Below are 23,002 nucleotides of genomic sequence, written 5' to 3'. Positions count from 1 at the left end.
GTTTTCTACATAAAGACTAATTCTTGCTGGTATAACTTTAATATGCAAGTAGACGACGTTTTTTAGAATAACAACTTTTCATATTAGTTTTTTTATCCCCAGTTTAATAGGTTAATCATTCATATTTGGACAACTTTTCTGTTGTACTTAGGAAGGAGAAAAATAATCATTACCTTAATAATAACAATTTAAATAGATTTATTCAACTGAAACAACAACATTACAGCATATGGTATTTGCTTAAACAAACATCCATGTTTGTTAACTAATTTGGCTAAACAAAATATATATATTTTAAGAAACCTAGACTGTCAGCCCCTTCCTCCTCACACTTAGTTTCACTTTCTTCTTGTGCAGATCTATTCCACTCCAAACAATCAGAAAAAATATTGTTTGTATTCTATTCACTGAACTTCTTGAAACTTAGCACTGAAGGGGTTGATTCTGTATTCATAGGTTTGTAGAAGTTAGGATGAAGGTCTTTTTCTTAACTCTGTTCATGTTATAACATTTTTGCTGTGAAGAAGAGGCATGTGATCTCCGCTGAGTCAAATTCAGTTTTAAGAACTGCAAAAGTAAACCAATCATCTGTGATAATATCTTGTAGGCAGAGAAACTGCCCAATAATCTTACAAAAACCTCTGGAAGAGCATGACATTGTGAATGGATTCATGGAATTTATGTACCAAAAAAATTAAACATATACAGCCTTATTCTACATAATTAAAAAACAAATCTTTATTTTATGATGGAATAACCTTTGGGTGGTAATATATTTTCCTCAAAAAGCATTTTATTTAAAAAAAATCCGATTTAAATAAAAAAAATCCGATTTAAATAAAAAAAAATCTAATTTTTAAAAAAAAATAATTGATTTTTATCCACCCTGCTCACTACACACACTGGCACTTTTAACCGTGTCTGGCCATGATTTACCACCTTTTTACAGTTTGAGTGCATCCATACACACCCAAGGGTGGCACGTGTCTGCCCAGTAGTGAGTATGGTCCAAAACAAAATTCACAAAATCTAAAAACACACAATGACGTGTCAAAAAGGATACACTGAAACCTCTGAATTTTCTTGAGTTCATCTTCCACAGACCTAGGGAAAACAACAAGGTCTTAACAATAAAACTTATTTTTTTGATTAACATTTATTCTTTTAATGCTAGAAAAGTGCTTCAGCACAATTTAGCAGTATTAGAGAAGAGGGGGCACACCATATAAATGTAACTTGCAATGATGCTTGAACAAGAATATGTAAATGCATTCACTTTGTGAGTCAAGCTCAGCATGTTAATATGGTTATCTAAGGTTGCTGAGATCGGCAGGAAAGTAGCTGATATAAGCAGAGTTTTGCCCGGAGGCGACTGAATGTTGAAGAAGGAAGTGCTACTGTGCTTGGTGATAAGAGTCCTGGACCTGGAATCCTCGGCCCACTCGGAGGTGTCAGAGATGGGGGTCGCCATGTTCAAGGGGGCGTGGTTTCACGCTTTGGGGCTCTGCCCCTTTGTCAAACCTACCAGAGCACAGCTGCTTGCCTTGCTGATCTCTGCAATCTTACAGATAACCATGTTAACATGCTGAGCTTGCTTCACACAAAGTGACTGCATTTACTTGTTCAAGCATCACTACAGAATACATTTAAATTGGTGCACCCCCTCTCCTGCTCTAATCTAGACTATCTCAAGACCTGATCTAGGGGAGCATTGGGCATCACCCTCATGACCTTTTTCAATGGGGACTCAGTAGTGCCAGAGTTTTCATTTATACTTTTAAATAATTTAGCATGATGTCACTCCACAAATCAGCGATAGAGGAAGGCAGATTGGACTCATGCCAAAGATGTTCAGCAGTTTTAAGGTCAGGGTTCTGCACAGTCCACTCAAGTTCCTCCACATCATCCATCAAACCATATCTATGGAGTCGACTTTGTAAACAGGGACACAGTCATGGTTACGAAAAAATGCCTTTCCCAAACTGCTGCCACAAGTTTGGAAGTGGACAATATTCTAAAAAGGACTCTGCATGTTGTAGCATTAACAGTGCCCTTCACTTGAAACAGCTAAACTCAATATTTTGGAGAACCTACTTTATGTCATATAGGTAGATGTGTTGGTAAGGTGTCCAAATGTTTGGCCATATAGTGTGTCTACTAGAACAGATCTATGGCCTGGTGTTTTTAACGATAAGATTTAGATCTATTGCTAGTAAACCAGATGGAGTAAAAGTCATAAAGAAAAAATTTACTTTTATTGTAGCTTGCCAATCCTTTAAGTGTTACTAAACCCCGGACCCTGCATTCACTATATCTGGTCTCCCACAGTACACAGAACATGGAAGTTATAAACTGCTAAATACCTTTTCTCATAAGCAGTTAGAGCAGTCTTGTGACTTCTATCAGTGCTCAGCCAAGCACTAGCTAAGGCTAGTAGGAGGAGTTTTCTCTCTGCTCTAGGAAGATGCAAGACCTCTGTCTGACCAGTGCTGATTGGCCCTGTGCTCATCACATGCACTCTCCCAAGTAAAAAAAAAAACCCCTCTCTAGCAATATACACCAAACTGAGCATGTGCAAAATGCCTACCCGTTCAGTCTGTCTTATCAGGAGAAAAGAAGTGGTCGCCTAAACAAGGGGAGGAACAGAGCAATCAGGATCAAAAATGGCCTTTTTACACAATGCAGAGGATTAACCCCTTAGGTTCCACAGCAAGTACAACAAGCATGCTTTACCGCATATATTGGATGATTTCACAGTGGCTGAAAAAAGGGCTGAAATGTGGAAGATAATTTACTTATGGTTATTTTAAAGTGGTCTTAATTGTCCCTAAGGTTCACTCCAGGAAGAAATGGAGTACTGCCTCATGTACATAATATAATATATGCAGCACCTACTACCATCACCTACCAATTTTCTGTAACAACTGGAGCTTGTATACTTCTCTGAGATCTGTCATCCAGACTGCGGCACCAGGCTGCTGCAGGTCTGATGTAGCTGTAAGGAAGAAGAACAATGTGTAATCAGCCTGGCTGCTGGTAACTATCATGGAGTGTATTTGGTTATCTTAGGTATACCTTGCATACTCTTCGGGACTCTCCAGTTCAATCAGTTTTGATGCACCATTTGGAAACTGCAATCTGCACCATCTGAGATGATTGTGTTTACGAACAAAAGAGATGGGAGAAACATTCATGCTGTCTTGCAGCTAAAAAAAGAGCAAAGATAAAAATAGGTTTTCTTTTAGACACATAATAACATTTCAAACACACAGAGGAACACGCCTGAACTATGGTGGAAACTCTAGTGACATACTGGTAAACCTGCTCCATCTTCAAAAGCTGATTAACTTATTCAATGCTGCTCATTTTTTTTCAAGCGTTTAAAATTAAAATAGTTATAAAAGAGGATCACTGACATTACAATGGTAGTCAGGCAATGTACGATTTCACCTCCAATTACTTTTTCAAACTTTCAAAAAGGTCAATGAACCCAAATGAGAGTGCTGCTACAAGAACCTTGGGAGCAAAAGCTGCATCTGCGCAGAGGATTGGACGACTACCTGGTAGAGTTTGGAAAAAGCATGAACAGAAGATCACAAGGAGGCCTTACAAGGTTGGGCAACAGAGACTGCTCCTTTAGTGTGTAAGCTCTTCAGGACTTATCCAACAAGAAATGGTGGATCTTGAAGCAAGATGTCCCTTGTGAGGTCTTGAGGTTAGGACAAATAGGGTTCCATCTTCCTGATAGAAGCTGTAGCATTTAGGTACCCTCTGGTGGTTCTGACTACATCCAGACAGTCAAGAGCCAACTCATTTGGGTGTTTAGGAGCAGAGCCAAAGGATGGAAGGATTTTGCCTTCTTCAGGGAGGGAGGCTGACACCACCTTAGGAAGAAATGAGGGTCCTGGGTTCAAGACTTTATCCTTGTGAAAAATTAGCAACAGCCTCTTATAAGAGAGAATTTATCCACAATGTTCCTTGATAGGCTTAAAAGGGTGTTTTATTCAGGCTGGCGAGGACCAAATGAGATCCCAAGGAAGCACAGGGTACTTTAAAGATTCTCAAATCTGAGAAACACTTTTCCAAAAAAAACTGACCTAATTTTCTCTGGTAAAAACTTTTATTGAAAAGGATGGACAAAGCTGAAACCTGTCCCTTAACTTAAGACCAAGTATTTGTCAAGTCCTGATTGTAGGAAGGCCACAATGCGAGGCACAGAGTAATCTCTTGGATTGAAGTGTCTGCGCTCACACCAAGCAAAAAGGGATTTCCAGTTATGATTGCAGATCTTTCTGAAAGTGGATTTCCTTGCTTTTAGCAAGCTGGAAATGACAGAATTAGAGACCCCCTCTGTTCCTGGATGTGGACTTCAATAACCATGCTAATAAAGCCATTGACTGAGAAGACGGATATAACAGGGGGCCCTGAGACAGCAGGTCTGGTCCATTTGAAAGAAGTCAAACTATGTCTGTACCAGGTGCTTGAGGAGGGCCAGTGAAATCACTTGTTTATTCTTTTGCTCCATTTTGTGGAATAGTTGAGGCAGAAAGACAAACTATCCTGAACGGAGTACATCAGATGTCAAAGTAAAAGGATTCCTATTCACAGACAGAGGAAATTTGTTTTTGAACCTGGAGGGCAGAATATTCACATCTGGAGTACCCCATCTTTAATCAGGCTGAAAAATGGTGGGGTGAAAGGCCTATTCCCCTTGGTGCAGTTGGTGACGACTGAGGTAGTCTGCCTTCCAATTTCCACTCTTGGGATGTAACTGCAGAGACTGCTGGACAGTGTTTCTCTATCCAAAAGATGATCAGGCTTACTTCCCCCAAGGTTGCCTGACTTCTAATACCACCCCCCCCCCCCCCAGTCATTGCGGTAGGTCACACCATGGCATTGTCCCTGAAGAAGGAGGTCTAATTTTGCAAAACAACGTTCGCTTTGAGCTCTAAGATGATGTTGGGGAGCTGGTCTTTCTTGGATGATCACATTTTTTGCACAGTGAGAGGTCAGAACATGCGGAGAGGCTGGCATTAGTTAACACCTTCCATTAATATGAAAGAAAAGACTTCTCCATTGTCAAACCTGGGTTGGATATCCAGCAGACTAGGAGTTCTTTGCTTGGCTAGATAAAACATAGGGAGGCCAAGAAACAGAGCTTGTTGGAAAGGCCTTGAATGGATTGGGCAAATGGAACAGCCTTGAAGGCGTCCACCAAAAAGCCCTTTAACTCGCTAAGAGAATCTCACAAAGGTCTATTGACCTTAAGGCCTGAGTGTGAGATCTCAGAGAGACCAGTTTGTGTTTTCTGAAAGAAAAGACCTTTGCTTGGGATTTGTCTAAAACATGGCCCAATTATTCCAGGCAAAATGAAGGAAGGAGAGTGCAATTTTGAAAGTTGATTACCCAACCAAAAGCTTGAAAAATCTGAATAGTGTTTGCAAAAAGCTGGAAAGGAGAGGATTTCTTCAGAAGACAGATATCTAGATACCCTGTAAACTGCCATTGGTTCTTAGGAGGGCAAAAAGGTGTGCAAGTACCTTTGTGAATACTATGGGAGCCAAAAATTGACCAAAGGACAGTTAGACAAACTGGAAGTGTGTCTCTCCTACTGTGAAGTGCAGAAAGTGCTCATGAGAATCTTTTCAAGAAGCAATATCTTCCATAGGTACAGTGAGATGTTTGTTTAAAGCTGAGATGGCAGGGTCTACTACTAGAAGCATGTCTTTTTTTTTGTGAACTCTTTTTCCACTGGATATAGCTCAGCAGTAATTCTTGGCTGAAAATCTTTTCAGGACTGACCCAATTGTCAGAAATTGACCATTGTGTTTGTTCAGGAATAAGACAAGTCTTTTTGACTTAGCAGGTCTCTCAGTACTAATGACAAGATAGAAGAGCATCAATGACAATGCGTGACAAATGCCGAGGCTTTTACGAACAGCTGAAGTGATCATATCAAAAGTGGCAAACAGACTGCATGAAGTCTACACTCAGGTGTAGAAGAGGAAGAGGAGTACAGGATGTAAGGCCAAGCAGATATTCTGACAGGAAGCTTGAATGAACTACCACAGTGCTCCACAAAGCCATGGTAGCTCATTGAAAACTACAAGCCGACAGCCACTAAGGCTGCGAGGACTTGTAGGTACTCATTCACAGAATTCACGGCCTTCACTGCGCTATTTTCAAATCTTGCAGATTGTACAGGGCAACATCTTCCCATATTATCTGTAAGAGGGAGGGGGAGCGGCAGGCGCTGCTGTGGCTATGGGAACATGTTACATGTTCCAAAGGTGAACTTATCCTTTAAGGAAATATTCAGGTTACCATTATGAACATCTCTTTGCAGTACATCTATTGGCAGGACTGCAGCCTATTGCCAGTAATTGTATGTTATTTATCCCCCTTCAGAGCAATATTTCTATGCAAATGCAGTTCGGGTGTAGCAGGGATGTAACTTTTTCTTAAAAACTAGAAAGGGTCATCTATGTGGCTGGAGCTGAGAATCCCTGGATCAGCATTGCATTACCAATAGAGAATTTCACATAGGTGACTGCCCTGTTGCACTCAAATAGTGTCAAGGTAAAAAGGAAACACATGCTTCTATGTCCCCTGAATGCCTTTCTATTCTAAGCTCTGAGGAAGAACTGTATAAATAAACCACATTCATAGATACATCAGTTTCCTATGTGCAGATATGTGGGATTCCACAACTATACTATTTTAATGATGCTTAGAGTAGCCTGAATGCTTTTAGGACAGCCGTATGAACCAAAATGTATATAAATAATTTTAAAATAACCAAGCATCAATACAAAATTATCAGATTAAAAAAAAAACAAAAAAAACCCAACAACCAAGCTATTGTATTGATGTGCCATTCTAAAAACTATCATGGCTGGCTTCATGGAACCATGTAGTAACCAATACCAGTACACAGAATAAGTTGCTAATAACGTGCGAACCAGTGAAACAAAAAATATTACATAACAAAATGAAAAAATAAAAAATTACCTCTTTCTCTTTAATAAAATTAGTAAAATCCCAAATCATGAATAAAATGACACCATCCAAAAAGTTGCCAATAATTAGATTGTCAGAATAAACGGAAAACTTTCCTTTGTCCGGCATGAAACACTGTTCCAACAGAATTGGCATTGTGACTCCAGAATCAGCCCCAGATTCCTGCAATGGAAGGGAGATTTATATATTATTTATTTATACTGGGACCAAAGGAGAAGTAGGCTGGAATACAAAGCTAGTACAGGTAATTGTTTGTGGACACCAGACCATCACCAGACATGAACTTGTTAGAAAATTACACTACAAAACAATTAAACGAAAAAAAAAAGCTCTGCACCCACGGCACCCCCACCTTCCTTCCTCTGAAAAACTGACAGGCAGACCCAAAATCGGTCCACTCATGTGAAAGGGGCCTTAACTGCTTCAATACCGGGCACTTTTACCCCCCTCCTGCCCAGGCCAAAACTTCAGCTTTCAGCGCTGTCCCACTTTAAATGACAATTGCGCGGTCATGCAACACTGTACCCATATAAAATTTTTACAATTTTTTTCACACAAATAGAGCTTTATTTTGGTGGTATTTAATCACAACTGAGTTTTTTTCATTTTTTGCTAAATAAAAAACAAAAAAAACAAAAAACCCTGAAACGTTTTGAAAAAAACAAAAAAAAACAAAAACAATTTCTTTGGTGAAAATACACTAGGGTAGTACAAATACCCCCCAAATCACCCATTTTTTGGAAAATAGACAGTTCAAAGTATTTAGTAAGAGAGGCATGGGGTTTTTGGAGGTTGTATTTGTTGCAGTTTTTTGGAAAATGTAGAAAATAAAAAATAATTTTTTTTACGTACTGTCACCAGTCTAGTGCAGCGTAATTATATAACTCGAGTGGCGTTGATCAGAGACACTGACTGGTGGTAGTATGTAAAAAAAATAAAATAAAAACAATCATTTAATTTGTATTTTTTTTCTTAATTTTTCTCTTTTTTATTACAATCTTTTTTTTCAACACACTGTGACCAAAGCAATACAATATTACCATAGTAACATTGAACTGCTCTGGGCAAGTGATCAGGATTTTTTTTTTGCTTGTTTAAAACATTATAATTGCTAATACCAATGTATTTCATTGATATTTGCAATCATTGTTACTGAATGAAACGGATTCAGGTCTTTTTTCTTGTGATTAGCGGTGATTGGGCAAAGCTCATCACATGATACAGATGGGCTATGATTGGCCCGGTCTGTATCATGTGATTGCTTTGACCAGTCACAGCTAACAACATAATTGTATACAATGGATGGCATGACAGAAAGCTATCCATTATATACAATTGACATGTGATCTGTTGTGATTGATCACAGCGGTCACATGACACTGGCAACGGGGCGGTGTAGTGATATGTGATCGGCTGTGTCCCATGGACAGAGCCGGTGACAGATCGCACCACTGCACGGCCGCATGAGCGGCTCGTTTTGTCAGGACATCACATGAGGCCCAGTCACGCCCGGCTATCAATCTGCTATAGGCCAGGCGGGAAAGTGTTAAGGTAAGGGCACTGTGCAGTCTTGGTCTGAAGATGGCTTTGCTCACAGGGGCACAGTTATGCTGGATCAGAAAAGGGCCTTCCCCAAACTGTTGCCAGGAGATTTATAAAATGCACAAATTGTCTAAATTGTCCTTTTATGATGTAGTATTAACAGTGCCCTTCGATGGAAACACCTGAATATCCTTTTGGCCATATATGGTGTATCAGCTTTTACCCCTTTACCCATGTTATTTTGGGCTAGACTGTGCAACTATATATGATCAGTTATAATAATCAAACTTTGCTTTACTTAATACAGAAATTTTAATAAGAACATCACATTTCTTTAAATACTTGACTGGGATATCTTAAAAAGGTCTTGAAAACTGCAGAGCTCAATGAAAACTAATGGCTTTTGTCAATTTTATTTCATATCCTCTTTCAGTTTAAAACAAACAATGAGATTTTATATATATATATATATATATATATATATATATATATATATATATATATATACACACACACACACACACACACACATACATACATACATACATACACACACACACACACATATATATATATATATATATATATATACACATAATCTATAACAAGTAAGACACTAGACGCATTCATTTGTGACTTAAATTTCAGCTTGAGCCATTGTGCTCTATAACTGGAAGATCTGAACAGAATGAAATTGTGCCAAAAAGAGCAAGGAGTTCTACATGAGCAATATGAAATAAAATAATCATATGCAATGTTTTATACTTACCTGACTATAATAAATTAAAAAACACTGTAAATTAAATTTCTATACATTCTTTTTTTTTTTTAAGGGTCAACGTTTAATGGCTGGTGTTTGGGGAACTTCCACAATTCTCACCTAGGCAAGAAAAGTGGAATTTGGAGTAGGTACCGATCAGAAAAGAAAAAAAAAAAAAAAAAAAAAAAAAGAAGAAGGAGGAGAGCGCAGGTCTGGCTTCCATGGGTATCCATTTTCCCTGAACATGGAGATTGAAGCATACCTATCAAACGAGAGGCTGCCAGCTGTTATTGCCTTTCATTGATATGGAAGAAAGGACTTCCCCACAAGGCTGGACTGGAAAATCAAGCAGGTTTCTTCGTAAGGGAGAGGAGCTTAGGAGTGATACTAAAGTCTTGTGTTTTTTTTTTTTTTATTAAATAGCAAACATGTTATACTTACCTGCGCTTTGCAGTGGTTTTGCGCAGAGCAGCCCGGATCCTCCAGACCCTTCTAGAGTCCCCCGCCGGCACTCCTGCTCCCCCCACCCATCGGGTGCCCCCACAACAAGCAACTTGCTATGGGGGCACCTGAGCAGGCACGCTGCTCCCAAGCCACGACTCTGCGTGTCCATTCACACACACAGCCATGGTTCGGCCCTGCCCCCTCCCTCTTCTGACTGGCTCGCTGGCTGTGGTGGACAGGAGTGGGAGCCACTCAGGAGAGTCCCCGGAGAACTGAGGCTCTAGTGGACATCGCTTGATCGGGATAGGGCTCAAGTAAGTGTTGGGGCTGGGGGAGGGGACTGCTACACACAAAGTTTTTTTACCTTCATGCATAGAATGCAAGAAGGTAAAAAACCTGCTTTAAGGATACTAACAAAAACTGGGGACTCAGAGTGGGGTAGGGCTATATGGGGATGCCCAGGGGGTATCTCCTTAAAAGTTTTGCCAGTGTTCAAATCACCTAAAGGTACCGGCTTATAACCCGGGGTCTATAAATATCAAGCCCGTGTCCCCTGTACTGTATGAGTAACAAGCTGTTGTTGAGCTGCATGCAGCGTACACAGGAAAAGCCACATACAAATTAAGTATATCAAAACTTTCCAAAGATTTTTAAAGCAGATACAAAATCAATCGGCATGTAAAATACATGGCAAGCAGGATGCAAATCTGTTTAGAAGAGGGCCTTTTCTGTACCAATTTGCATTGTGGAAAGGAAATTGGTTATTCTAATAAGCAAGAAAATACATTTTCAACAGGTGGCTTATCATACCATCTTCCAGCAGCTGGAGTAGGAAAGGGAATTTAGACTAAGCTTCTTACTGCAACAGAGTTCCAGAAACCTACAAGCAGGGGAACAGATGGGAAATGTAAATATGATGCCCAGGAAGTTTAGTACAGAAAATCAGCTGCAAATACAATGGCTTCAGTTAACTGCTGAATCTGCCTGAAATGGTGTGACAGTGCCAAGTCAAAAAGTCCATCCAATTTACCATACATAAACAATACAATAAAAGGGATGAAGGTGCCATGAGGATTTAGTGAGCTGGGCAGCTAGGTACACAAGACAACCGCCTGAGGCATAGCTGGACCTACTGGGCAGATAGGCTGTGCATGAAGTTTAAACATTTTTGCATGTTTGACTAAAGGATTACTTAGGATAACCTGTTATCAGGGTCAAATTTCTGCAGAGTCAACATTCACAAGTAATACATTCTGTGTATAATAAAAGGTTTCAGATTGCTGATCTGCCTGCCAGTACTAGTGATGAGCTTGGGTTCCGTTAATATAATTGGCCCAATATAGCCACATGCACATATTTGGTCAATGATGTCAGGAGGAGCAGAGATGGATTCCTATACATGCAGCCGCACCACCGCTCTTCCCATCTAGCTTCTTTGGGCTGCACCTGAGCTGAGAGAGTTATTGCTGACAGTCCCCCCAAACCCTCTCCCCTACTGCTTCTGCTCCTCCTCCTCCCTCTGCTCCACCAACAGGAAGTTTGAAGCCCAGGGAGAAGAGGAAAGGTGATGCCTGTCAATTGACTGAGTGAAGTCCACCCCCCCCCCCTCTTTTCTCTCTTGCCTCCCAGTGTGTACTGTAATGTAAGAAGCATTCCTTTCTCTTTCTTCCTTCCTTTGCTCCTTCTCTTTCCTTCCTTCTTTTCTCCATGCCCTTCCTTTTTTCCCCCCATCTTCCTTCCTTTTTTCCTCTTTTCTTCCCTTCCTTTTCACACTCCTGATATCTCACCTAAGCCCCCCCAATGGGGCCCCTTAACAAAAAAAAAAAAAAAACCAAAACAAAAAATTGTACAAAATAAATATTTAGACCCCCCCCCCCCCAAAAAAAAAAAACAAAAACCACACACACACACACACACACACACACACACACACACACACACACACACACACACACACCACAAAAAAAACTACTGACACCAGTGGTGGAACCACCAGGGTCAGGGCCCTGGCGTTCCAACACTTTCCTTGGAGGGAAGGGTCCCTTCATGGTTTCTCACACCGGGGCCCTGAAGGTTCAAGTTACGCCACTGCTGGTAGGTTAATTGGCTCTGGTCTACAAATTGTCCCCAGTATGTACATGGATGTGGAGGTACAGATCTTATAATCAGACTGTCATCCTTTTTCCCTAGTGGAACCCATAAAATAATTTTCAGATCTCAAGAAACATCTGGTTTAATAAGTTCATTGGGAGTCAGTGCCCTTACATTGGTGGCGAGTTGGAAGAATGACCTAGATGTAGTCAGAATGCCACCCTTATAGAAAAATAAAAAGATCATTGTGTGTACATACACACACACACACACGCACACACGCACACACACACACACACACGATATAAAAAGTCTACACACCCCTGTTAAAACGTCAGGTTTCTGTGATGTAACAAAATGAGACAAAGATAAAATGATTTTAGAACTTTTTCCACCTTTAAATGTGACCTATAAACTGTACAACTCAATTGAAAAAACAAATAAAATAATGTGGTTGCATAAGTGTGCACACCCTCTTACAAATGGGGATGTAGCTCAGAATTAAGCAATCACATTTAAAATCATGTTAAATAGGAGTTAGTACATATCTGCCATCATTTAAAGTGCCTCTGATTAACCCCAAATAAAGTTCAGCTGTTCTAGTAGTTCTTTCTTGACATTTTCTTAATCACATCCTACAGCAAAAGCCATGGTCCGCAGAGAGCTTCCAAAGCAGCAAAGGGATCTCATTGTTAAAAGGTATTAGTCAGGAGAAGGGTACAAAAGAATTTCCAAGGCATTATATATACCATAGAACACAGTGAAGACAGTCATCAAATGGAGAAAATATGTTGCAACAGTGACATTACCAAGAACTGGATGTCCCTCCAAAATTGATGAAAAGATGAGAGGAAAACTGGTCTGGGAGGCTGTTAAGAGGCCCACAGCAACAATAAAAGGAGCTTCAGGAATATCTGGCAAGTACTGGCTGTGTGGTACATGTGACAACAATCTCCCGTATTCTTCATGTCAGGGCTATGTGGTAGAGTGGCAAGACGGCAGCCTTTTCTTATGAAAAAAAAAAAAACAAAAACATCCAAGCCCGGTAAATTTTGAAAAAACACATCTGAAGCCTCCCAAAAGCATGTGGGAAATGGTCTGACGAAACCAAGGTTGAACTTTTTGGCCACAATTCCAAAAAATATGTTTGGCACAAAAACACTGCACATTGTGAAAAGAACACCATACCCATTGTGAAGCATGGTGGTGGCAGCATCATGCTTTGTGGCTGTTTTTCTTCAGCTGGAACTGGGGCCTTAGTCAAGGTAGAGGGAATTATGAACAGTTCCAAATACCAGTCAATATTGGCACAAAACCTTCAGGCTTCTGCTAGAAAGCTGAACATGAAGAGGAACTTCATCTTTCAGCATGACAACAACCCAAAGCATACATCCAAATCAACAAAGGAATGGCTTCACCAAAAGATTAAAAGTTTTGGAATGGCCCAGCCAGAGCCCAGACCTGAATCTGATGGAAAATCTGTGGGGTGATCTGAAGAGAGCTGTGCACAGGAGATGCCCTCGCAATCGGACAGATTTGGAGTGTTTTTGCAAGAAAGAGTGAGCAAATATTGCCAAGTCAAGATGTGCCATGCTGATAGACTCATACCCAAAAAGACTGAGTGCTCTAATAAGATAAAAAAATGTTTCAACAAAAGTATTAGTTTAAGGGTGTGTACACTTATGCAACCAGATTATTTTTACTTTTGTCCACCTACAAGATTTCAGTTTGTTGTTCAACTGAGTTGTACAGTGTAAAGGTTACATTAAAATAAGGTGGAAAAAAGTTCTGAAAGGATTTATCTTTGTATAATTTATTTTACATCACAGAAACCTGACATTTTAATAGGGGTGTGTAGACTTTTTATATGATAGATAGATAGAGTTGTGTTCAAAATAATAGCAGGGTGTTGAAAAAAGTGAATAAAGCTCAAAATCCTTCTAATAGCTTTTATTTCCATACACACAAATGCATTGGGAACACTACACATTCTATTCCAAATCAAAACATGAAGAAAAATATATCAAATTTGTGTTGTTCCTCTAAAAGAATTGAAGAAAAGTGAATATTAGACTGTTCAAAAAAATAGCAGTGTTTGTATTCTTCTTTACAAACTCAAACATTCACTATATAAACTGAAAAATGTTTGAAGATTTTGCTTTCCTTTGAACCACTTAATTAATATTTAGTTGTATAAGCACTGTTTCTGAGAACTGCTGTACATCTGTGTTGCATGGAGTCAACCAACTTCTGGCACCTGTGATCAGGTATTCCAGCCCAGGATGATTGGACTACATTCCACAGTTCTTCTCTATTTCTTGGTTTTGCCTCAGAAACTGCATTTTTGATGTCACCCCACAAGTTTTCTATTGGATTAAGATCCGGGGATTGGGCTGGCCACTCCATAACGTCAATCTTGTTGGTCTGGAACCAAGATGTTGCACGTTTACTGGTGTGTTTGGGGTCGTTGTCTTGTTGGAACACCCATTTCAAGGGCATTTCCTCTTCAGCATAAGGCAGCATGACCTTTTCAAGTATTCTGATGTATTCAAACTGATCCATGATCCCTGGTATGTGATAAATAGGCCCAACACCGTAGTATGAGAAACATCCCCATATCATGATGCTTGCGCAACCATGCTTCACTGTCTTCACAGTGTACTGTGGCTTGAATTCAGTGTTTGGGGGTCGTCTGACAAACTGTCTCCGGCCACTAGACCCAAAAAGAACAATCTTACTTTCATCAGTCCACAAAATGTTGCGCCATTTCTCTTTAGGCCAGTCAATGTGCTCTTTGGCAAATTGTAACCTCTTCAGCACATGTCTTTTTTTCAACAGTGGGACTTTGCGGGGGCTTCTTGCAGATAGCTTGGCTTCACATAGGCGTCTTCTAATTGTAACAGTACTCACAGGGAACTTTACACCTTCTTTGATCTTCCTGGATCTGATTGTTGGCTGAGTCCTTGATATTTTGGCTATTCTTCTATCCATTTGAATGGTAGTTTTTCGCTTTCTTCCACGTCTTTCAGGTTTTGGTTGCCATTTTAAAGCATTTGCGATCATATTAGCTGAGCAGCCTATCATTTTCTGCACTTCTTTATATGTTTTCCCCTCTCCAATCAACTTTTTAATCAAGGTACACTGTTCTTCTGAACAATGTCTGGAACGACCCATTTTCCTCAGAATTTCAGAGAGAAATGCACTGTACAAGGAAGGCAGCAAATGTACAACATTTGCTGCCTTCCTTCCTTAAATAAGGGCAATAATTGCCACCTGTTTTTCAAAGAATGAATGACCTCACTAATAGAACTCCACACTGCTATTATTTTGAACATGCCCCTTTCAATTAGTGATTCAATTACACAGAATCAGCAGCATGCATGTCATGACTGTTGGGTCTGTTGGATTTCTATGACTCTACTACACCTGCTAGGAAATTATTTGCCATGTAGAAATATCATTTCTACCAAAAACAGTGATTGATCTGGTTAGTGATGTCCGACTGCTATTATTCTGAACGCAACTATATATATATATACATATATATATACATATATACATATATATACACATATACATACATACATATATATATATACACACACATACACACAAAACACACACACACACACACACACACACACACACACACCCTTATTTTTTATTTTTTTCTTTTGCTGCCTTCCTTCCTTAAATAAGGGCAATAATTGCCACCTGTTTTTCAAAGAATGAATGACCTCACTAATAGAGCTCTGAAGAAGGGGGTACAGCTCCCGAAACGCGTTAGCTTATCCGCATCACTAGACACAGCCATATTGTGACTGTTTTTGTGGACCACCTTACTGCTTTTTATCACGTTGGTTTGTGAGCATATAATCCTTTTTTATTAATAAATACGTGGACTACCACGGTAATGCACGATGAGAGTGCGCCCTTGTTTGTTTTTTTTCACTAATAGAACTCCACACTGCTATTATTTTGAACACGCCCCTTTCAATTAGTGATTCAATTACACAGAATCAGCAGCATGCATGTCATGACTGTTGGGTCTGTTGGATTTCTATTACACCTGCTAGTAAATTATTTGCCATGTAGAAATATCATTTCTATCAAAAACAGCGATTGATCAGGTTAGTGATGTCTGACTGCTATTATTTTCAATCTCTCTCTCTCTCTCTCTCTCTCTCTCTAAAATTAATAAGTAGCCACAATATCTATGGTTGATTTAAAACCTGAGCAGTGACTGCATCTGATACCATACAGTCACAATTCAGGTGAAAATTTTCCACACAACACGGACACCCATGGTTCAAATTCTAGCAGATTAAGCAGGAAGTGGATGAAATCTGAGCCATGTATGACTAGCTTATGGCTAGACTGAGGACAGTCTAAAAAAAAAAAAAAAAGCCAGAAACTGGGAGTGGGGGGGTTATGGCACAAGGGAAGTAGTAAGCAAAAATCCAGCCCCCCCCCCCCCGGTTGTTAGTACACATAGATTTAAGCAAGACCATCACAAAACTTGCTTTTGAAAGTGCAAGCTCTGGGGCTTTCATTACTACTTAATCATGCACTGACATACAACAAATATCCAGATCAGGAATAACTAACATTCACGGTTTGCATGCTTGCTTCAGGGCAGTGACTTGGCAAGGATAATGCACTGGAGCTTGTGCCATCCAAACAAGTTGAAAATAGAAGCTCCTAAATCTCTTCTGTTTCCAAGCAAAAGCCCTTTAAAAGCACAAAGTGTTAAAAGCTCAGAGATATGGCAGAGCAAGTCTGCAGACCCAATATTATAAAACCTTTTCTTCTGCAGTGTGGACTGAATACTTATACATGTGGATGAAATGACAAAAAGGAAGTGAGAACAACAAAAGAAGATGAAAAGGCTTATGTACTTATAAACCAATATTCCATTAAAGTGAAAAATGAGTCCTGCTGCAGTGCGTATGCATGATGTACAGATGATGGATATCAGAAAATTCACAATACGTACACTAACAGAATAATAAGTGATAGCCAATAAAAATTTCAAAATATAAAAATTGTAAAGATATTTTCAAGGGAAAATTCATATATGGCAGGCAAGAGACATAATTATTCATTCTTATTGCAGGGCTACGAGACCTAATTTACAATATTGGTAATTAAACAATCTCATTAATATACTGCTACTGTCACATATCACCGAAACACACTAACATGGGATCTGTCTAACCCACTAAAAAAAAAAAAAAAAAAGTCTTTAACCACTTTCCAAAAGCACTAAAAGTACTGTGGGCAGGCAGCATGGGCAGGCCGAATCACATACATGAACGTCATTCAGCCCGCTCCAGGTTAGGGGGTGTGCAGCGCATTGCTCCTGGACCACTGTGTCCAGAATGCAGATCATGGTATTTGGGACCCAGTGATCATGTGATCCCTATGAATAAACATGTATTAATTCAGAACGGCTATGTTAGCTATGCGGTGATTGGCCACAGCTATAACATGGTTCCTGAGCCAATCACAGTACCCTGTACCATGCGATTAGCTATAGCCAATCACATATCACTAATGAGCTTTGCTTTTACATTGACAATTCCAATATTTCCAACCTGACAAGTTCCTTTTAAGCTATATAGCCTTGTAGCACAACAGCGATTGCTGCATTGCTTTAACCACTTGAGCCCCAGAAGGTTTTACCCATTTTTTTTGTCATTCAGCACTGCACTATTTTAACTGGCATCTACACGATCATGCAGTACTGTACACCAATGACATTTTTATTGATTTTTGCACAGAAATAGAGCTTTCTTTTGGTGGTATTTGATCACCACTGGGTTTTTTGTTTTGCAATATAAAAATGAGTAAACAGCCAAAAATGTTGAACAGAAAAAAAAACAAAAAACGACCACACAACATTTTCTACTTTCTGCTATAAAAACATATCCAATAAAATCAAATTTCATCATAAATTTAGGCCAAAATGTATTTTGCTACAGAAAAACAAAATCCCAATACGTGTAAATTAATTGGTTTATGGGAAAGTTATAGAGTCTACAAATAGCGGTATATATACACACTGAAATTTTTATTTTATACTAGTAATGGCGGCGATCAGTAACTTGTAGCAGGACTGCAGTGGGTATTCTGACACTGGGTGGGAACTGACGGACACTGACACCCCCAGCGACACGAATACAGTGATCAGTGCTAATAAAAAGTGCTGACACTGTACTGACACTGGGCAGGAAGGGGTTAACTTCTGGGTGATCAAAGGATTAACTGTGTGCACTTTACTACAGACACAGAGAAATACAAAGCAGCATGTCCTTGTTGGCAGGAGAGAGACTTGTATTGTTTACACACAGGTCTCTCCCGTCAGTTCTACACGGCAATCGCCAACGGGGAATCTTCGGCCGGGACCCGGTGATTGGGCAGCGCGCGCCCCCTACTAGAAAATTCAACACACACACTTTTCACAGTCCTGTAGAAGTAGTTCTACTTTAGGGTGGCAGGCAAGCTGTTAAACAGAACCAATAGTGTGGAAGCAAACTGTGGCTCTCGTGCAGATACTTCCTTTACTACTCAATGGTCACTGACATGAAATAAGCATGCGTCAGGTGTCCCAAAACCCTTTAATACTTCAGCATGGCCAGCGCCATATCAAATATGGAAAGAATAAAAACGACACCTTGGGAGTTGCATCTTCAAAAATCAGTTGGCAGAGGGAGAGTCCATATTGGATAGGTTTCTTTTAAACTGTCTGTACTTACCTCTACACCTGTAATGTGTAAACAGAATACCTTCCTAGTTGAAGTCAGTATTTACATAAGGTAACCAACGTCTTCATCATAAAATGCATCTAAAAGGAACAAGTGTCCATGTTCTTAGTGCAATATGTCATGATAAACGGGAGAATCAATGGAGAAGGTTTTACTAGGAAGTACCAAAGCTCTGCCCAATCAGCATAATTTTCAGGCTTAGAAAAGACAGTGAAAGGTGGTGTAGGTTTGTGGAGGATGCTTTAGGTGCCTGCATGTTATACCGCCTATGACAGCTTTAGCAGTTCAGTAAATGAAATCCAATTGTTCCGTGGACTGATGTTTGAACCAAGCACCAACCTTTTAGCTTGAGATAGAATGGAACGGACTGAATACAAAGCTCTTGGCTTGTCTGGAGGCAGGTCTCTGACAGTATACAGTCGGTCTTCTATCTAGAACACAAAAGGAAATTGAAGTTACAGACTTGTGGGCCAGTCCAGAAGCTTATCCTGCATCTTCCATTATTGTGACTAACATCTTGCGCATCCCCCCCCCCCCCCCCCCCGGGACAAAACCTTCACAGCCCCATTACTATCCTTTGTGTGAAATATTTAGGTAAGCTGCTTTTCCCTCACAACCATCTTGGGAAACCCTCTGAGCATCCCTGTGCAAGCCTTTTAAAATACTTAATTTAATTTTATAGAGACTGCTGTTATTTAACAGTGCATAAACATCTCACTTAGCAAAACAGAACATAAAAAAAATGTTGCTCCTCTTGAAAAGTCTAAGACTGATGAAATGCAGTGACAGGGAAAAGCAATGTGACGTCATAATGCACGCAGATGGCTGGTGGTGTGCAATTTTCCGATCTTATTTCTACCTCTACCTATGGGGTATATGCTATATCTGGAACCCTATTATAGGAGGAGTAGATCAGGTCTGAGGGGCTTTGGACAAGTCTAATTTCACTTACCTATAAGTGGTCAACTGTATCGGATGAGTGTGCCTGGATGGGGGTGTCTGGGGTGGTAAAAAAAAAAAAAAAAAAAAAAAAAAAAACAACATTATGAGCACTTTGGAAATAAGTGATCAGTGCGTCAGTTGTAATGAGAGTATTTGTTGGTATTGGGGTATTGGGATATTGAGTATTGGGGCAGCACAGTGGCTAATTGGTTAGCACTTCCGCCTGGCAGTACTCGGGTTGTTGGTTTGAATCCCAGCCACAGCACCACCTGCCTGGAGTTTGCATGTTCTTCCTGTGCCTGCATGGGTTTCCTCAGGGTGCTCCGGTTTCCTCCCACACTCCAAAAACATGCCGGTAGGTTAATTGGATCCTGTCTAAATTGGCCCTAGTATGTGTACGTATGAATGTGAGTTAGGGACCTTAGATTGTATGCCCCTTGAGGGTTAGGGTCAGATGTGAATGTACAATATATACAGTCAGGTCCATAAATATTGGGACATCGACACAATTCTAACATTTCTGGCTCTATACACCACCACAATGGATTTGAAATGAAACGAACAAGATATGCTTTAACTGCAGACTGTCAGCTTTAATTTGAGGGTATTTACATCCAAATCAGGTGAACGGTGTAGGAATTACAACAGTTTGCATATGTGCCTCCCACTTGTTAAGGGACCAAAAGTAATGGGACAATTGGCTTCTCAGCTGTTCCATGGCCAGGTGTGTGTTATTCCCTCATTATCCCAATTACAATGAGCAGATAAAAGGTCCAGAGTTCATTTCAAGTGTGCTATTTGCATTTGGAATCTGTTGCTGTCAACTCTCAAGATGAGATCCAAAGATCTATCACTATCAGTGAAGCAAGCCATCATTAGGCTGAAAAAACAAAACAAACCCATCAGAGAGATAGCAAAAACATTAGGCGTGGCCAAAACAACTGTTTGGAACATTCTTAAAAAGAAGGAACGCACCGGTGAGCTCAGCAACACCAGAAGACCCGGAAGACCACGGAAAACAACTGTGGTGGATGACCGAAGAATTATTTCCCTGGTGAAGAAAACACCCTTCACAACAGTTGGCCAGATCAAGAACACTCTCCAGGAGGTAGGTGTATGTGTGTCAACGTCAACAATCAAGAGAAGACTTCACCAGAGTGAATACAGAGGGTCCACCACAAGATGTAAATCATTGGTGAGCCTCAAAAACAGGAAGGCCAGATTAGAGTTTGCCAAACGACATCTAAAAAAGCCTTCACAGTTCTGGAACAACATCCTATGGACAGATGGGACCAAGATCAACTTGTACCAGAGTGATGGGAAGAGAAGAGTATGGAGAAGGAAAGGAACTGCTCATGATCCTAAGCATACCACCTCATCAGTGAAGCATGGTGGTGGTAATGTCATGGCGTGGGCATGTATGGCTGCCAATGGAACTGGTTCTCTTGTATTTATTGATGATGTGACTGCTGACAAAAGCAGCAGTATGAATTCTGAAGTGTTTCGGGCAATATTATCTGCTCATATTCAGCCAAATGCTTCACAACTCATTGGACGCCGCTTCACAGTGCAGATGGACAATGACCCAAAGCATACTGCAAAAGCAACCAAAGAGTTTAAGGGAAAGAAGTGGAATGTTATACAATGGCCAAGTCAATCACCTGACCTGAATCCGATTGAGCATGCATTTCACTTGCTGAAGACAAAACTGAAGGGAAAATGCCCCAAGAACAAGCAGGAACTGAAGACAGTTGCAGTAGAGGCCTGGCAGAGCATCACCAGGGATGAAACCCAGCGTCTGGTGATGTCTATGCGTTCCAGACTTCAGGCTGTAATTGACTGCAAAGGATTTGCAACCAAGTATTACGAGTGAAAGTTTGATTTATGATTATTATTCTGTCCCATTACTTTTGGTCCCTTAACAAGTGGGAGGCACGTATGCAAACTGTTGTAATTCCTACACTGTTCACCTGATTTGGATGTAAATACCCTCAAATTAAAGCTGACAGTCTGCAGTTAAAGCACATCTTGTTCATTTCATTTAAAATCCATTGTGGTGGTGTATAGAGCCAAAAATGTTAGAATTGTGTCGATGTCCCAATATTTATGGACCTGACTGTATGTAAAGTGCTGCGTAAACTGACGGCACTATATAAGTACCTGAAATAAAATAAATACATTTGTTTCTACATTGTTTATTAGACTGTATATAGCATAATCTGGCACTTCTTTTACACTTACTCTGGACTTTTATTCACGTTTTATGGTCTATTTTGCTTAGCGGCATGTTTATGCACAATTGCTTTCATTTCATTTATCTACATACTGTAGAGTGGGTATAGAAAAGTATCAATCCTTCAAAATAATCACACTTTGTTGCTTTGCAGCCTGAAATGAAGACACAGTTTTTGTTTCATCCAGCTGTATTTACTCAGTGCAACCTATAACATCCAGGTGAAAGATATACCGTATTTGCCGGCGTATAAGACGACTGGGCGTATAAGACGACCCCCCTACTTTTCCTGCTAAAATGTAGTGTTTGGGCTATACTCGCCGTATAAGACTACCCCTCTTCCAATGCACACCAGTGGGAGGAATAGTGCCCCATCATTGATGTCAGTGGGAGGAATAGTGCCCCATCATTGGTATTAGTGGCAGGAATAGTGCCCCATCATTGGCATTAGTGGCAGGAATAGTGCCCTATCATTAGTATCAGGGGAGGAACAGTGCCCCATCATTGGTGTCAGTGGGAGGAACAGTGCCCCATCATTGGTATCAGTGGGAGAAATAGTGCCCCATCATTGGTATCAGTGGGGGGAATAGGTGCCCCATCATTGGTATCAGTGGGGGGAATAGGTGCCCCATCATTGGTATCAGTGGGGGGAATAGGTGCCCCATCATTGGTATCAGTGGGGGGAATAGGTGCCCCATCATTGGTATCAGTGGCAGGAATGGTGCCCCATCATTGGTATCAGTGGCAGGAATGGTGCCCCATCATTGGTGTCAGTGGGAGGAATGGTGTCCCATCATTGGTGTCAGTGAGGGGTGGAATAATGCCCCATCATTGGTGTCAGTGGGGGGGGGGGGGGAATAGTGCCCCATCATTGGTGTCAGTGGGGGGGAGGAATAGTGCCCCATCGTTGGTGTCAGTGGGAGGAATAGTGCCCCATCATTGGTATCAGTGACACCAATGATGGGGCACTATTCCTCCCACTGAGACTTGCTGACCCTGTTCTCGTATGGTGCTGCTGCAGCCAGCATATGTGGTTGCAGCAGCACCTCTACACAGAACACTTACCTGCTGCTCCGGCACTCAATTTTCGCGGGGCCGCTCGGCTCCGCCCCATCGCCGGTGATTGGCCGCCTGTGTGCCTTTCCTGAGCTACAGTTCTGGCGGCCAATCACCGGTGAGGAGGCGGAGCCGAGCAGCCGCACG

General features: G+C 40.7%; 1 protein-coding gene across 1 annotated transcript in view; it reads right to left on the bottom strand.

The window, feature by feature from the left end:
* Positions 1 to 23,002, bottom strand: part of CUNH5orf34 (chromosome unknown C5orf34 homolog) — a 58,877-nt gene that overhangs the window by 1,417 nt on the left and 34,458 nt on the right. The window contains exons 6-11 of the mRNA XM_089687795.1: positions 18,964 to 19,055; positions 10,577 to 10,646; positions 7,012 to 7,182; positions 3,076 to 3,206; positions 2,909 to 2,995; positions 1,064 to 1,104 (exon numbers count right to left, since the gene is read on the bottom strand). Coding sequence (XP_089543921.1) covers positions 1,064 to 1,104; positions 2,909 to 2,995; positions 3,076 to 3,206; positions 7,012 to 7,182; positions 10,577 to 10,646; positions 18,964 to 19,055 — 592 coding nt within the window. The remainder of the gene's footprint in view (positions 1 to 1,063; positions 1,105 to 2,908; positions 2,996 to 3,075; positions 3,207 to 7,011; positions 7,183 to 10,576; positions 10,647 to 18,963; positions 19,056 to 23,002) is intronic.

This window comes from Staurois parvus, unplaced genomic scaffold (assembly GCF_062004578.1).
Source record: "Staurois parvus isolate SC_StPar_1 unplaced genomic scaffold, SC_StPar_1.0 ptg000438l, whole genome shotgun sequence".
In the NCBI taxonomy this organism is placed as follows: Eukaryota; Metazoa; Chordata; class Amphibia; order Anura; family Ranidae; genus Staurois; species Staurois parvus.
The sequence above is the reverse complement of the archived record's forward strand: the minus strand, read 5'-3'. Positions and strand labels throughout refer to the sequence as shown.